Raw genomic sequence first — 17,388 nt, 5'->3', positions numbered from 1 at the left:
CCAGGATGGTATCTTTGATAGACCGTGGCTGAATTATTTTTAATTCTTTCCTGAACTATCCTTTGTGGAAAAGACATTCACGAAGAGTCGACCCCATAAAGGGAATACTGTACAAATTAAAAAAATATTATTTTCAATCCAGATAAACCAGAGATCCAGATTAAAGACGGCTGGATAAACGAGGTTCACGTGTACAATGTTTTTCAAGGTCATTCAAATGTTGAACTTGCTCCATATGTAGCTATTTCAAATCTCAGAAAATACTTACATGACTCATTAGCTTGGATTCTGATCTCTGGTTTCTCGGTGGAATCTTGAGAAACTTTTTCTATAGTTTTGTGATATATCAACAAGCACTCTACCTTGCCAACCACCATGTGGGCAAGGGCAAAGCCAAGGGCGGGTTACTGGGGATTAGAACCCTCCCCCCACCATGGAAATTTTACCAAAAATAAGCAGAAACTGATAATAAACAATAAACATTCAGAGACATAATTATAGAATCTATTTTCTAGGAAGCCTCAAAAGTTGGATTTTAGATTGTAAACGATACATACCATTGATCATATTGTTCTTGTTCTGTATTTTTTTTTCAATTTGCTTTACGTTGCACCAACATAGATAGGTCTTAAGGCGACGATGAGGTAGGAAAGTCCTAGGTGTAGTGAGGAGTGGTCATGACCTTAATTAAAGTACAGTCCCAGCATTTGCCTTGTGCAAAAATGAGAAACCTTGGAAAACCATCTTCAGGGCTGCTGACGGTAGCATTCGAACCCAACTATCTCCCGGATGCAAACTCACAGCTTCGCGCCCCTAACCGCACAGCTAACTTGCCCAGTGTTCTGTATTTTAATGTAAGATTTTGTAGTGAACTGCATTCTGAACATCAACACAATTCAGTTGTATCAGTGTCATTAAATGACAAGTCCTGCATGTGCGCATCACAGACGCACAAGAACAAGCAATAGCACGTTCATTGTGTTCTAATATAATTGTGTAACTATAACCCTCCCATCAGCCAGTCCTGGTTATGCTACTGCACTTGGGTTACTCTGTTTTACGTTACTGCTGAGTTCCAGCCATTGTGATAGGGACCCACTAGGAAATATGCACACTTCTTGAAGAAACATGAAAACTGTTGTTGCCTGTAGACAACAGTGGGCTGCTGATGTACCTATAAGTATGTTGAACATGTACAAACAAGGATTATCAATTGTGAGACTGAATTCTAGTTTCTAACCTTGAATAATGTGCATTATCGTAACACTTTTCTCTCACGTTTTCTATGGGGATGTTGAGGGATGATAGGGTGTTCAAAGCATACTTCTCCAGTTCATCTGCTGTGTGACCAGACAGTCGTATGAATGTTTCAGTATAAGAGTAAGCTGATTAGAATTTGCTGAAACATAATATAAATTCATATCTTTACCCGAGGTGGTACAGCTCTCTTTAGGCATACCCTTGATGGATGTGACCTTAACCATATAACAGCCCTCCTTCAAATCTTAAATCTCTGACAGTACCAGGAATAGAACTTAGGCCTCTAAGGATACTAGCTAATACCACTAACTGTTACTCTATGGAGGTGGTCTAATGTAAATTTGTGTCCTCATTCTGAGGTGGTGGAGCTCTTTACAGGTGCACCCCCAGTGCATAAACTAGTGCAAATAAATCTTAAATTTCTTGCATTACCAGCAATTGAACCTAGGCCTCCAAGGATGGCAACTAACAGTACAGCTTTTTCATTCTCTACTTTGCTTCTCAAAATAAACATGCTTTGAATTTGACAAGTATGAGTTATTTATATCATGGTCTTTTCGAAAGTTTCAAATGATGAAGTTAATAATTTTTACTCATTGGTTCTACTTCAGTAGGACAAACTGTTGTGTTGGGAATGTCACAGTCACTTTTTTCCTCGAATTTGTAATATCGATTGTGTTGAGGAAAGCGATCTCAGCCTCTCCTTCTAATCTAATGGGACTTCAAATGGAGGACCTGTTGAACTTAAGTATACCCATCAGATTTGCTGTGGAAATACTTTTTCCACAGAAAAATGTACTTTTGGAACCTTTTTTTTATTTTATTATTTTTTTTTTTTTTAGAATTTTTGAAATATTTTCTTCTTTTCCCACATTTTATTTATACTGTATGTGCCACTTGCAGTGTGCATTTCACCACATTAAAAGGAGAGAAACTGATAAACTGCTACGTAACAACTTGTGTGTGAATGTTTTCAATGCTACCAAAATTTAAATCAATCAGTCAATCAAATAGTTATTTCATTCCCATGCTCAACGAGGAGTGGGTGGGCCATAAGCTATACTATGTAGCTCTTAGGCCATGGCAAATGAACGAGTAATGGAAAGGAGATGTGAAGGTGTTGTATACCTAGTACATTCATGGAAAGGAAGGGATATTAATAATTGGCCCAGAGGCATCGTGACAACAGAGCCTACCCCAAGGAGAAGCCTGCAAAAATCCCCACCCAGGAACACCTCATTTTTTGATTTCAATAAAAGTACAGAGTTTACAAACAGAGACAGTGGGAAAATGCATGATTTGTTTACTTTGATCTTGTGGTGAGTGTCCGTGAACTTGTGACGGCCATGTAAACACAGTTGCTTGCCAGGTGTAAGGCCTGTTGCATATATAATGTTCAATGACCAGAACACCTATGTAAGCATACAAACCGAAGTATTACGAGGAACTTAAACTAGTATAACACAAGTGGAGAACTTGGGCGTAATATTGTGAATAGATTTATAGAAAGTAAATGTGACACATAAAACTGAAGGCACTTGTACCATGTGAAAAAATAAAACAAGTGTTATGTCCTAAGATATTTCACTGACCAGTTAGCACAGTCAAAACCACAACTATGCTAACGGCAGTCAAATTTTGAACCAGCTGTTACAGCAAATGAGCTAGTTCATAAAAAACAAATCAGGAAGAAAAACCAGACACCATAAAGCTTCACCAAATAACAAACAAAATAAAGAACTTACCTTAACTGGTGGAGAGGTGTCATGACAAAACCATGGAAATTCAAGAGAACAACTGTACCTGGTATCAAAGTGCTTAACCTAACTGAAAGAAAGAACATGTATTACATTGAGAAAATGAAATCTTTTAATTCAAAAAAATAAAATTTAAATGGGAAACCACAACAGAGAAAATCATCCTCTTAAAAGTAAATAATAATTAGACTATTTAACTAAACCCAAATGACAAATTAGAAGGATTAAATAAACCTTAAATGTGAGTGGCTCACTTAGAAAGATACAATCAAATAATTTAAAAAATCCAACGATTCTGATAAACACAACAACCTCCGAGGTACAAGAGTGATTAGGATTTTTTAAATTCGCTTTGGAAGGAACAAAGTTCAGCTTTATTCTGTTAAAATCATCACATTATAATCCAGCGAGTTTCCCCAAGAGAGTCTGATGCGAAATGCATGCATCATCAGTATTAAATGAAAAACATAACAGTCACTATGACAGAATGACCAACACAAGTAAGGGGAAAATATAATAAGGTAACTTTAAAAGGTGTAGTAATATGACCAAAATTCCACGTGAACCAGGAGCATAGCCACAAAGACACAATTCAACTCCAATCCAACACGGTCAACAACAGAAGAAAAAAGCAATAATCATCACCAGCACAATGAACATCATCATGACAACAAACACAAGCAAAGAACGGCATGAATGACCAGTCCCAGTAAGATAAAACAATGGTCATTACCAGATGGCACAAACCCCAATACAAGAAAAAGAAAGGGAATAAAAGAAAAGCTAAAACAAAGTTTCATACCTCTTGGTGAAAACACACATGGGCCTTAAAACCTTCCACCAGGGTTAATTCACTGAAACCATAAGTAGGACTACAGTTTACCGTCTTAGAAAAATTAATTATAATAATAAAAAGTATTTTGATTTTACAAAGGTGTAAATAAATTTAAAAGTTTTAGTACACATGATCACTTAGTATGAATACAATTTTCATTTATAAATGAAGCTCGAGAATGGTAATAGGTACAACATATTAAAGAAAATGTCGAGATACGAGGATGTAGGAACATGGGAGAAATAGAATGCACCAAAATCCAGAGTAGTTGTCATTTCCAAAGTTAACAGTCCCTATACTGCAGGTCACTTTTAATAAAAATGATGAAGAACTCACATATTCCAGGAAACCAGTGGGGACGCATTAGTGCCCTTACACAATACTCATGCCGATTTGGTTATCAGAAAGATACATACTTCTTCGTAGTTTGAGGACAATTTCAGGAGTAATAAAAGGCAAATATAAATACAAACAAATACAAACTTTGCAACATTTTTGTAACAAAAGAGTAGCATTGCAAAGTTTGGGCTGGGAAGAATTGGGAGAAAGAAGACGAGCTGCTCGACTAAGTGGTATGTAAAGTAAAAACAATAAATTTATTATTCCACCTATTCAATACTCAACTAGCTTACAAAATTAGGATTTCATCCTTATTTTATTGCTAAATTATTAAAACATGGTACATGTTTCGCTCATGAGCTGCAGATAGCAAGACAACAAACACAATAATTCTTTAGCCTGTTCTCATAAAATGTTTTTGAGAGTGTAGTATAGTTAATTTTTCAAGTTTATAAGAAGTGACAATGATTCTTCAAGATTTTAATAAAACATTTTAAGTAAACAACAAACCTTTATGACTATAATAGTTTCAATTTGAATGTAAATAACTGTTGTACTTAGACCAGCTATTTTGATGTTATATACAAGAAAATTGTGATAGATTCAACTGGATGTGAATACCTGTTATTCTTAGATCATAACCATTTGACACAATATGCAAGAAAATTGTATTTAACCATGTTTTCTTAAAAATTGTATTAATTTTAAGCTTGCTAATGACAAATTAATCAAATACAGTAAGTTTTAGGTCAATATTCCCAATTCACCTTAAGATTCTAAAGTGGCTGAAGATGCTCAGAAAATGAGCAAAACATGTACCATGTTTTAATAATTCAGCAATAAAATAAGGATGAAATCGTAATTTTGTAAGCTAGTTGAGTATTGAACAGGTGGAATAATAAATTTATTGTTTTTACATTCATTTGATCTTCAATATGGATTTTAATATGAGAATAGTCACTTGTAATGTAAGTGGTATGTTCCAGGCTGTCAGCGGAGAGATGGTGTGGAATGACAATAGTAGACGAATAAGTTTGAGTGGCATCTTTAAAAGTAGGAAAGATCACAATATGAAGATAAAGTTGGAATTCAAGAGGACAAATTGGGGCAAATATTCATTTATAGGAAGGGGAGTTAGGGACTGGAATAGCTTCCACAAGATATCAGAAGGGTGGTACTCCTCGTATTGAACAACAATGTGCCATCTAAAGGCAGCAACATTGTAGACTTCATTCACCATAACCATGCAAGCGATTCTGCGTAAAAATATAGGTTAGACAAAAATCCGAACACAGGGTGATCCGAAGCGATATGAATGGAAGATACAATAAAAATTCCTTTGGGTCACCAGTGGGCCGATCGAAACTAGCAGTATGCCTCGATCCTTTACTTCAATAGGAACATTGTGTTGTCATTAGTTAGCATAAATTTGTAACTAGGACATAGTTACTTACTCCGCAATTTTGGGAAATTCGCACCGATGGATAAGAGTAACATGCTTTGGGACACGTGGTGACTTTTCACTATTTTTTGATACCAAAATTTTTTACATAATTCACCAGGAAAGAGGTAATTCAGGGAATAAATATAAACAACAGACAACACCTCCAACTAGAAAATATAGAATCAAAGACTGCTCATTTCCAACACTATTATGCAAGGGCTTTGATTGGCATTAAACTTATTTGTGGAATGATTCTTATGCCTTTTTTGCACTAACGTGCTGTTGCAAAAAAATTCAGTAATATCCTAAGAACCTCTGCGATGGAGTACATCCAATATTCACGGTAAGTAATTAAAATTACATACATATACATGTTTATAGCTAGTGTTCGATAATTCTGGATGAGTTTTAATTTGCCACGTTTTCTGTCCGGTATAGAAATAAAATGCTTCCGAGTTAAAACTATGGATGGTAGGGAAGCCACCACCTCACTGACTACTTTGCTAGCCATGTGTCCTTCAAACTTAACTGCGGTTTAGAAACTCTCCTCCCTATGCAGTCTGCCATACAGAAGTATACTCCTGTTCAATTATAGGCTTGTACATTTACAAGGATGTTTTGATACAAGGAGTTGTTGAGCAGTTGATTCTTTAGTGCCTCATTTTTATGTGGCCTTCTCTTGACTTGTGGCCCCTAGTTATGAATTCCCTCAAGTAGTAGTAGTAGTAGTAGTAGTAGTAGTAGTAGTAGGTTTTTTTTTGTTATGGCAGGGGAAAGTCTTTTAAAGACACCACTCTGTGTGGGAGTTGGATTTCCACCAACTAAAAACCCCTGCCCTCTTCACTCAGACCATTCTGGAACTGCTTGTCGGCATGACATCAGAATGGAGTGATGTATGTTATTAAGTTCTTCCTTTCTCTTCTTTCTCCTTCATCCCCATAATGCTTGTCGCCATTGCCTTTACTGTGTTCCAGGCAAACGGGCTCTCTAAATAATCTGAACCAGATTCCCTGGCGTGAGTTGTCGGCCAAGTTGTTGGCAGGCTTTTCTTCGTTCTTCTTCCCAGTAGTAGTAGTAGTAGTAGTAGTAGTAGTAGTAGTAGTAGTAGTAGTAGTAGTAGTAGTAGTAGTCACTTGAAGGTCTGTTCTGCTGCTTTAGGCAGTTTCCATAACGGACATTCTGTGAGGTACTTGTGATGGTCAGCGTGTATTGTTTGCTCAGGTGACAATTTTCCACTGGGATCTCCCACAACCTCTGCAAGAGCTTGGTGGCTGGACCAATCCCATTTTAGCAGACTACTTCATGGACTACGCAAAGGTTCTGTTTGACAGCCTGGGAGACCGGGTAAGCTGCATTGTGGACATTTCATTCCTTCAGTAAGTCATTTGTAACTCATTTAGTGTTACTGAGAGTAACTATTGTTCATTTTATTAGATGGAATTTAGAAATTTGTGCCTGAAACTATTATTTTATTATTATATTTTATGTAAAGAGATATATGCACAGGAATCAAACTGCCCACAGGTCAAAGATACCCTAGAGTGAGATAAACTTGTAGTTTCCTTTAAGGAAGGGTCCAATTGAATTTTCTATATTCATTCTAGCTGCATTTACATCAGATTTGATGACATTGTTAATATTAATTAACTAATTTATTTATTTATTTATTTATCTGTGTCTTTATTAAGTGGCGAATTTAGGAAGTTAGGGCTCTTGGCCCTCTCTTACACTAATGAATATAATTTAGTTTAAACTGAGCAAATTATGGCTTATTTTGAAAGAGTGAACTGCTGGACAAACCTTCTGCAGTGTGAAACTTACATGTAAACACAAGTTACAGACAAATGAGGATCAGGCAGTGGAAATAAGTTCTGTCCCTACAGCTTTGCTGGTGTACTGGTGAGAAGCAATCAAGATCATGAACAATGGCCATCTGTGCCTCACACCGTTGTGCTTGGTATTATATTAGACAATGCACGCTGAATCATTCCACTTACCATGGTATCATCTAATGCATATACAGCCATTACTTACTGGGCCCATTGTAGCCTAAGACATTTATGGTTCAGAGTCAAGGAAATCTCAGGAGTGCATTAAATAGTCTTCTCTGAAGCAGTCAGGAAGGAAGCAGGAGGAAGAGTCAGTGCCACACTCGTTACAATGTGTTCCGTTGTGTTACACTGTGACTAAGTTGTCATACCATAGTATCATCACTGTCTACCACTTCCACACTAATTTCATTGTTGTGGAAATATGTCTCAAACGAGCAGCGATATTGTTGTATGATATCAACTTCATATCCATATTGACAGTATCAATTGTACAGCATAAATGTTTAATTGAGTCTTCCTATTCAATACATTATTTATTTCATCTATGAAGATAACATTTTTACATTAACAACCATGCATGTTTTAACCCCTATTTTGGGTCATCTTCATTGGATTGAATCTTAAAGGTACATAATCTACAGTTCAGTAGATTCTTCTGTACGAGGCTCAAGTATAATCATTCCCCCAAAACCGTTTGACGCACGAATTGAGGACGTAATTTACAGGTTCAGCTGACAGTGGACTCTCCAAAATGTAAAACATTGAATAATTGAATAATAAACATTTTAAAGTCGTAGCGAAGCACAGGTATCTTGCTAGTTGAAATGAAAATTCACAGCCTTTTTCCAGTCATCTGACTGAGTCAGGAATGGAATGAATGAAGCCATCTAGTGGCAAGGATAGGAAATGTGCTGGCTGCGAAAGCCTGTAGCAATCCTCTGGTTTGTCCAGCACAAATCTCACATGGAGTGACTGGGATATGAACCACAGTATCCAGCGGTGAGTGGCCGGCACGCTGCCACATGAGTCACGGAGGTTCCTATCTTGCTAGTTAAAATATAAAAATGTTTTAATACTGAGGAATCTGGACTGACATTAGTATTGGTTAAGCTTGGGTTCAACTTCAAGAAGTCATGTACTATTGGCACAAACTCACCATCAGATCATGTAAAATGCACATTGAGTTCATGATGACTTTTCTCCTTACCTCATGACACTTTGTCAGTGCTGTAACTTTCCAAAATTTCCTCAACATCCCTTGCATAACCTTCATCACTATCAAAATCAAAATCTGAATAAATCTCTCCTAAAACCAAAAGAAATTCCTTTGGGTAAATATTACAATTGCAAATCGAAGCCATATTTATAGTGTCGATACGGACCATTATAATGAAATTTATAAACTGCAATCAAAACCATGTCACAAAGCAGAGCAGTGTGTTTACATACAGGTAATAGCAAACAAACCTGTTTATTCCACATAAAAGAAGAAATCGGGTAGTTGAAAACATAGGAAAATGTCACAGCAGTGAATGTGCTCTTTCACACTTCCACAAATAAAAAGTAAATAGTTTTATTTTTTAAACCCTTTACAACATATAAGAAGATCAGTACTTTTCATTGTTCTTGCACCATTCTGTGATTCATGCAGCCTACTACAGAAATGAGTGATGGAACAAGAGCTATCTATGTTACAGGTCAAACTGTGGCTTACATTCAATGAACCACTCCATGTGGTCCGTTCAATTGCTGATTGGACCCACCTGGCTCCTGGTATTAACCTGCACACTCAGGGTGGCGACTACCTGGCGGTACACACCATCCTCAAGGCACACGCTCAGGTGTACCACCTCTACGATAAGAATTATCGCCCATCCCAGCGAGGTGAGTTTACATTTAGAGCAATTAATTAGGATCTTTAAACCAAATTTGGGCCAATGGCATGGCCTTGCTGAAGCAACACATCCAGCAAAATTTCCGAATTTAAGCATCCCTGGGTTTGGTCGCCATATGGATGGCTAGCTCATGTGCTGTAGATTATAGCAGAGAGGAACTGACCACTCTGCTCCTAGTAAACTGAAGCTGTATATCTGATCCCTGGTCTATAACTCAAACTAGGTTGCCAAGGTCCGTGTTTGTATAAGGCATTTGACTTTCTTTAAACAACCAACTCGCCAAAGTTAAACGAGTTATTTTCAACTGATACCAACCAACAAACTGACCGACTGATCGACTGGCCAGCTAACCAACCAACTGATCAGATCTGCATTTAGGGGCAGTCACCCAGGTGACAGATTCCCTGTCTGTTGTTTTCCTAGCCTTTTCTTAAATGATTGCAAAGAAATTGCAAATTTATTCAACATCTTACTCCCCTTCCTATAAACGAATAATGTGCCCAAATTGTCCTATTGAATTCCAACTTTATCTTCATACTTTGATCTTTCCTACTTTTAAACACCACTCAAACTCAATGTCATTCCATGCCATCTCTCCACTGACAGCTCAGACATAGCACTTAGTTGAGCAGCTCATCTTCTTTCTCCCAAGTCTTCCCAGCCCAAACTTTGCAACATTTTTGTAACGCTACTCTTTTGTCCGATATCACCCAGAACAAATCGAGCTGCTTTTCTATGGATTTTTTCCAGTTCTTGGATCAAGTAATACTGGTGAGGGTCCCATAAAACTGGAAGCATACTCTAGTTGAGGTCTTACCAGAGACTTATATGCCTTCTCCTTTACATCATTACTACAACTTCTCAGCACCCTCATAACCTAGTGCAGAAATCTGTACCCATTATTTTCAATCCCATTTATGTAATAAGTGCTGGCTCCGTGGTGTAGGGGTAGGATGCCTGCCTCTCACCCGGAGGCCCCGGGTTCGATTCCTGGCCAGGTCAAGGATTTCTCTCTTGATCTGAGGGCTGGTTCGAGGTCCACTCAGCCTACATGATTAGAATTGAGGAGCTATCTGACGGTGAGATGGTGGCCCCGGTCTCGAAAGCCCAGAATAACGGCCGAGAGGATGTGTCGTGCTGGCTACATGACCCCTTGCAATCTGCAGGCCTTCGGGCTGAGCAGCGGTTGCTGAGCAGGCCAAGGCCCTTTCAAGGGCGTTAAGTGCCGTGGGGTTTGGATTTATGTAATTACCCCAATGAAGATCTTTCCTTATATTAACACCTAGGTACTTACAATGATCTCCAAAAGGAACTTTCATCCCATCAACATAGTAATTAAAACTGAGAGGACTTTTCCTATTTGTGAAACTCACAACCTGACTTTTAACCCCATTTGTCATCATACCATTGTCTACTGTCCATCTCACAACATTATCAAGATCATGTTGCAGTTGCTCACAATCTTGTAACTTATTTATTACTCTATACAGAATAACATTATCTGCAAAAAGCCTTATCTCTGATTCCAGATCTTTACTCATATCATTTATATATATAAGAAAACCTTAAGTTCGATAATACTGCCTTGAGGAATTCCCCTTCACCTACTCTAATTCTCTGAGTTCTGTTTTCTAGAAATATGTCCATCCGTTCAGTCACTCGTTTGTCTAGTCCAGTTGCACTCATTCTTGCCAGTAGTCTCCCATGACCTACCCCATCAAATGCCTTAGATAGGTCAATTGCGATACAGTCCATTTGACCTCCTGAATCCAAGATATCTGGTATATCTTGCTGGAATTCCACAAGTTGAACTTCAGTGGATTAACCTTTCCTAAACCCAAAGATCACTTGAAGATATAGGAGGTTTGCAGGCAGAGAAAATATTTAGGGCCTTTGCCTAAATAATCGAATAATAACATGATATGTAAAGAGATAAATTAACCCCTCCCGGCAACCAACTCAGTTTCCCTGAACCCGACCCAGTTCTTTCACACAATGTAAAATAATCTTCAGCGGTTTGTGGTAAACTACGTCTTGTATTAGGTTATTAGGGGTTTTAATACCCAGGAAGTGAATTAATGCAAAATGCTAGGGCAGACTTGGAGATTAGCAGGAGGGTACAGCAGGGTAATGCATTCTACCAAAGTGTAAGAAAAATTGTCTGAAACAAAGAAATACCAAGAAAAAGTAAAGAGATAATGTACAAAATGTACTATATACCCATACTGACTTATGTAGCCGAGACTTGGACTTTGACTACCAGGCAAGAGAGTAGAATTCAAGTCGGTGAGATGACATTCCCAAGAAGTATGATAAAGACAAGGGAAGACAGAGTGAGAAATGAAGATGTTAGGAAGGAAGCTGGGATAGGAAAGCTAAATGAGAGTGTTGAAAAGAAAAAACTAAGGTGGTTTGGACATGTAAAGAGGATGGAGGAGAATTGAATTCCAAGACAGATGCTGGAGGCAAAGTATGAGGGCAAGAGGAAGACCTAGAATAAGATGGATAGAATCAGTGAAGAGCGGCATAAGAAGACGAAATTTAGACTGGGACAAAATCGTGGAAGGAAATAGGAAGATGGAGAACTACCATAAATACCACGACCCCAGATGAGCTGGATAAGGGGAAATGATGATGATGATGATGTGATTTAGGTTATTAGGGTCATTAAAATTGTAATTAAATTTGGACATATGTGAGATTAAAAGTGACAGGTGTCTTGCTATTCAAATACCCACTCTAAAGTCACCTCATAACAAACTAGTAGAAGAAATGTTGAAAATGCAGAGTACATCATCATAATCTCTCCTTGTCATCTTCACTACTTCTCGTTCACTAGACCATGTTTTCTTTACTAAATCCATCCATCCTGTTCATGTTCTCTCCATGCAACTGCAGTTCCAAACTCTGTTCTGCCATCTTTCACTTTGTACAAAACACCTCAACCTCTTCTGCTCTATCTTCTCATGTAGCTTTTCCAGTTTAACTGATATCCTTATGTGCTCATTTTTAACTTTGTCCCTTCTTGTGTTCTAAATCATGCTCCTTGGAATAAATAGTCATATAAAGAGTAGGACTATTTATGGCTGATAGGCGAAGGGAGTGGAAAAGGTGATCAATTCAATTTCACTCATGCCTGATCTGCATTTAGGGCAGTCACCCTGGTGGCATATTCCCTATCTGTTCTTTTCCTAGCCTTTTGTTAAATGATTGCAAAGAAATTGGAAATTTATTCAACATCTCTCTTGGTAAGTTATTCCAATCCCTAACTCCCCTTCCTGCCCCAATTTTTCCTCTTGAATTCCAACTTTATCTTCATATTTTGATCTTTCCTACTTTTAAAAACACCACTCAAACTTATTTGTCTACTGATGTCATTCCACGCAATCTTTCCACTGACAGCTCAAAACATACCACTTACAAGTAACTAATCTCATTTTGTTCCGTATTGAAGATAGAATAAGTAAACTCTTTCAAGATTAAAATTATTGTGTCCACCTTTTCAATACAAATATATATTTTTAGTGATTAAACTTTACATGAATTAAAAATTTTAATCTTGAAAGAGTTTACATACCACTTAGTCGAGCAGCTCATTTTTTTTTCTTCTCAAGTCTCCCAGTCCAAATTTTGCAATATTTTTGTAACACTGCACTTTTGTTGGACTAAGGAAATGCGCGTAAACCATCATAACAATTGTAGCTTGACTCTAGATGGAATGGATGTAGAAAGGGTAGAGGAATTTTGCTACTTAGGAAGCATGGTAAGCCAGGATGGAGGTGCTTTTAGAGATGTGGTGGGTCGTATAAATAAAGTCAAAAGAGCTTTTGCACATTTACGACCAATATGGAGATCCCCTCACATTAGTATAAAAACGAAGCTAAGGATATTCAAATCAGATGTTAAATCTGCGTTACTGTATGGAAGTGAGACCTGGAAAGTGACCAAAGACATTACCACAAGGTCACAGACTTTTAAAAATCGGTGTTGGAGGTACATTATGAGAATATGGTGGCCAAAGACTATCTCAAACAAAGACCTTTGGAAGACCACAAGTCAAAGTCCCATACAGGAACAGATAATAAGAAGAAAATGGAGATGGATTGGGCACAACCTGAGAAGACCACAAGGAAGTATCACAAGGTAGGCATTGAGTTGGAATCCACAAGGCAATCGCAGGCAAGGCAGACGGAGGATTACCTGGAAGAGAACCATAGACAAGGAGATTGCTGCAGTGAACAAGACATGGGGGGAGGTGAAAGCATTGGCGGCAGATAGAGCAAGCTGGAGAAATTTCGTCGAGGCCCTATGTTCCACTTGGAATTAAAGGAAATAAGATAAGAAGAAGACTCTTTGTTGGAAATCACCCAGAACAAATTGAGCTGCTTTTCTGTGGATTTTTTCCAGTTTTTGAATCAAGTAATCCTGGTGAGGGTCCCATACACTGCAGTTTACGTGAAGGCCATCTGAGTGCAGATCCCTATCTGACAGAAGGCAGTTTGGGTTTAGGAAAGGTTATTCCACTGAAGCTCAGCTTGTAGGATTTCAGCAAGATATAGCAGATATCCTGGATTCAGGAGGTCAAATGGACAGTATTGCGATTGACCTATCTAAGGCATTTGATAGGGTAGATCATGGAAGGCTACTGGCAAAAATGAGTGCTATTGGACTTGACAAAAGAGTGACTGAATGGGTGGCTGTATTTCTAGAAAATAGAACTCAGAGAATTAGAGTAGGCGAAGCTTTATCTGACCCTGTAATAATTAAGAGGGGAATTCCTCAAGGCAGTATTATTGGACCTTCATGTTTCCTTATATATATAAATGATACGTGTAAAGAAGTGGAATCAGAGATAAGGCTGTTTGCAGATGATGTTATTTTGTACAGAGTAATAAATAAGTTAAAAGATTGTGAGTGGCTGCAGGGTGACCTCGATAGTGTTGTGAGATGGACGGTGGGCAATGGTATGATGTTAAATGGGGTTAAAAGTCAGGTTGTGAGTTTCACAAATAGGAAAAGTCCTCTCAGTTTTAATTACTGTGTTGATGGGGTGAAAGTTCCTTTTGGGGGATCATTGCAAGTACCAAGGTGTTAATATAAGAAAAGACCTTCATTGGGGTAATCACATAAATATGATTGTTAATAAAGGGTACAGATCTCTGCACGTGGTTATGAGAGTATTTAGGGGTTGTAATAAGGATGTAAAGGGGAGGGCATATAAGTCTCTGGTAAGACCCTAACTAGAGTATGGTTCCAGTGTATGGGACCCTCACCAGGATTACTTGATTCAAGAACTGGAAAAAATCCAAAGAAAAGCAACTCGATTTGTTCTGTGTGATTTCCGACAAAAGAGTAGCGTTACAAAAATGTTGCAAAGTTTGGGCTGGGAAGACTTGGGAGAAAGGAGACGAGCTGCTCGATTAAGTGGTATGTTCTGAGCTGTCAGTGGGGAGACGGTGTGGGAGGACATTGGTAGATGAATAAGTTTGAGTGGTGTCTTTAAAAGTAGGAAAGATCACAATATGGAGATAAAGTTGGAATTCAAGAGGACAAATTGGGGCAAATATTTTTTTATAGGAAGGGGAGTTAGGGATTGGAATAACTTACCAAGGGAAATGTTTAATAATTTTCCAATTTCTTTGCGATCATTTAAGAAAAAGCTAGGAAAACAACACATAGGGAATCTGCCACCTGGGCGACTGCCCTAAATGCAGCAGATCAGCAGTGATTGATCCCACTGATAACAATCTTCTTCACCCATACTGCAATTACCAAATCCCACACATCCCCAACTATGTTGTTACTTATACCTGCTTGTCTTACATTGTTAGTACCAATGTGAAACACTATCACATTCTCCTTTCCCTCCTTCTCTTCTACTTTCCTCAACATCTGCCTCAACCTAATTCCTGGATAGCACTCTACCCTGGTTCCCTTTCCTCCACACACTTTCCCCACATAACTAACAATTGAATCCCCCATGACCAGAGCCTCAACCCTACCCACCTCATTTGATCCCCTCCCCTCCTGGTCAGCCCTATCTTTCCTGACAGCTGTAGAAGCTACTTCCTCCTCCCCTTTCTCCCTCCCCTGACCCTGTTCACCTGTCTTTTCCTATCCAGTACTTCACATTTCCCTTTCCTACCTTTTTCCTTCCTCCTACTTCCAAACTTCTTAGCAACAGTTCCCTTTTTCTCATCTTCCCTCGGGTTTTCTACCTGCAGTGACTTGTACCAATTTCTCACAGACACCTGTGCAAATTTTGACCCTTACCCTTGTAGGATGAAAACTAACAATTGCTTAACAAAATTTAACAACAACCAAATTTTAAATCTATAATAATGTTGAATTTAAAGTCTAATTTGAATTGAACAATCTTAGGTAAATTACGGATGAAAAGAAACTTGTTGGGGAGGACCATTTAATTAAAAAAAGAAACCTTTGAACAATAACAAAGTATTTGAAAACCAATTTCCTAATTAAAGAGAAGGCTAATCTTGAAGAAAAATTACGAATTAGGTGAAGCTGTAGAAAAGTAAAAATTGCTATGCCCAAAATTTATTTGAAGTAGGTCTGGAATTTCCATATTACAGATCACACAAGTTTATGGAAAACAAATTTGAGGCTGAAAGTCCAGCTTTTGTGGTTAGAATAATTAGCTTGGAGAAAATTGTTATTGCAAGTTACAGCACTTAAGTTCACTGAAGGACCGAGCTCGATAGCTGCAGTCACCTTAAGTGCAGCCAGTATCCAGTATTCGGTGGATAGTGGGTTCAAATCCCACTGTCAGCAGTCCTGAAGATGGTTTTCCATGGTTTACCATTTTCATACCAGGTAATTGCTGGGGCTGTACCTTAATTAAAGCCATGGCTGCTTCCTTCCCACACCAAGCTCTTTCCTGTCCTATCGTCACCATAAGACGTAAAGCAACTTGTAAAGAAAAGTTCACTGAAGTTGTAAAATCCTTGATAAAAGATGGTTCATTGAAGTTGTAAAAAACTTGATAAAAGATGGTTCATTGAAGTTGTAAAATTCTTGATAAAAGCTGGTAAAAAAGTGTTGAAAGATCCAAGAAAAATGTCCTTAACCTCAAAGAGTCGTGTGGGGTGTTGCCATTTTTAAGGCAAACTCAAGTACATTTAGCTTGCTGTAATTTCTTATACCTCTCTAAGTGTTGAGCGAGTGCTTATATTTACAATTGCTGTGACAGGCGTTAGTGCTCTTTCTTCACACGTGGGTGTCGTCATAGCCCTGCGCGACCACTTTCGTAACATTTCCTGCTCAGTACTCAGTTCTTGCTTGGGTGGTGAAGGTATAATTTTCAGTGAAAATGTGTTGCTATGAACGACTGGAGGCTAGAATACGTGAACTTTTAGAAGAAGATGAAGGTTATGAAGAAGATTTTGATTAGTCCGATCCAGAAGACGATAATTGTGAGGAACATATCCAAGACAGTGATACAGAGGCTGATAGTGAGGAAGATAATGATGGACAGAGTGATTCAGTTCACCATGAAGGAGGAAATCATTACTTGGTTAAAGATAAACAGACTAAGTGGAAGAAAAATCCCTTCCAAGGAACGTTAGGAGGCGGCAACAAAACATAGTATTACATCTCCTTGGTGTCAATGCTCGTGCTAAAAGTGCTAAGTCAATGCTCGAGTGTTTTTCACTATTCGTGGATGATGTAATGATCAGAACTATTACCAATTGTACAAACATTTACATAGACACTATTGCCGGAAATTATTCGAGAGATCATGATGCTAAGCTTACTGATGAATTCAAAATAAATGTGTGATTGGTATTTTGATACTAGCAGCTGTTTACCACTCTGGACATCAAGTAAGATGACAAACATCTGAGAACGAGCTCCAAAACAATCACGGTGCACAGTATGCCCTAGAAACAAAGATGTAAAGACTAACTCATACTGTGGTCGCTGTTGTAGAGTGATGTGTCTGAAACGTATGAGGAATATGGGTGAAAAATGTTACCAAAATTCAGGTGAACCACAAAGTGATACA

General features: G+C 38.2%; 1 protein-coding gene across 1 annotated transcript in view; it reads left to right on the top strand.

The window, feature by feature from the left end:
* LOC136858715 (myrosinase 1) overlaps positions 1–17,388 on the top strand; it is a 96,368-nt gene that overhangs the window by 48,460 nt on the left and 30,520 nt on the right. Inside the window, exons 4-5 of the mRNA XM_067138456.2 lie at positions 6,857–6,979; positions 9,165–9,351. Of these exons, the coding sequence (XP_066994557.2) occupies positions 6,857–6,979; positions 9,165–9,351 (310 nt within the window). The remainder of the gene's footprint in view (positions 1–6,856; positions 6,980–9,164; positions 9,352–17,388) is intronic.

Source organism: Anabrus simplex, chromosome 1 (assembly GCF_040414725.1).
Source record: "Anabrus simplex isolate iqAnaSimp1 chromosome 1, ASM4041472v1, whole genome shotgun sequence".
Taxonomy (NCBI): Eukaryota; Metazoa; Arthropoda; class Insecta; order Orthoptera; family Tettigoniidae; genus Anabrus; species Anabrus simplex.
This window is presented reverse-complemented; position numbering and strand designations above follow the sequence as displayed.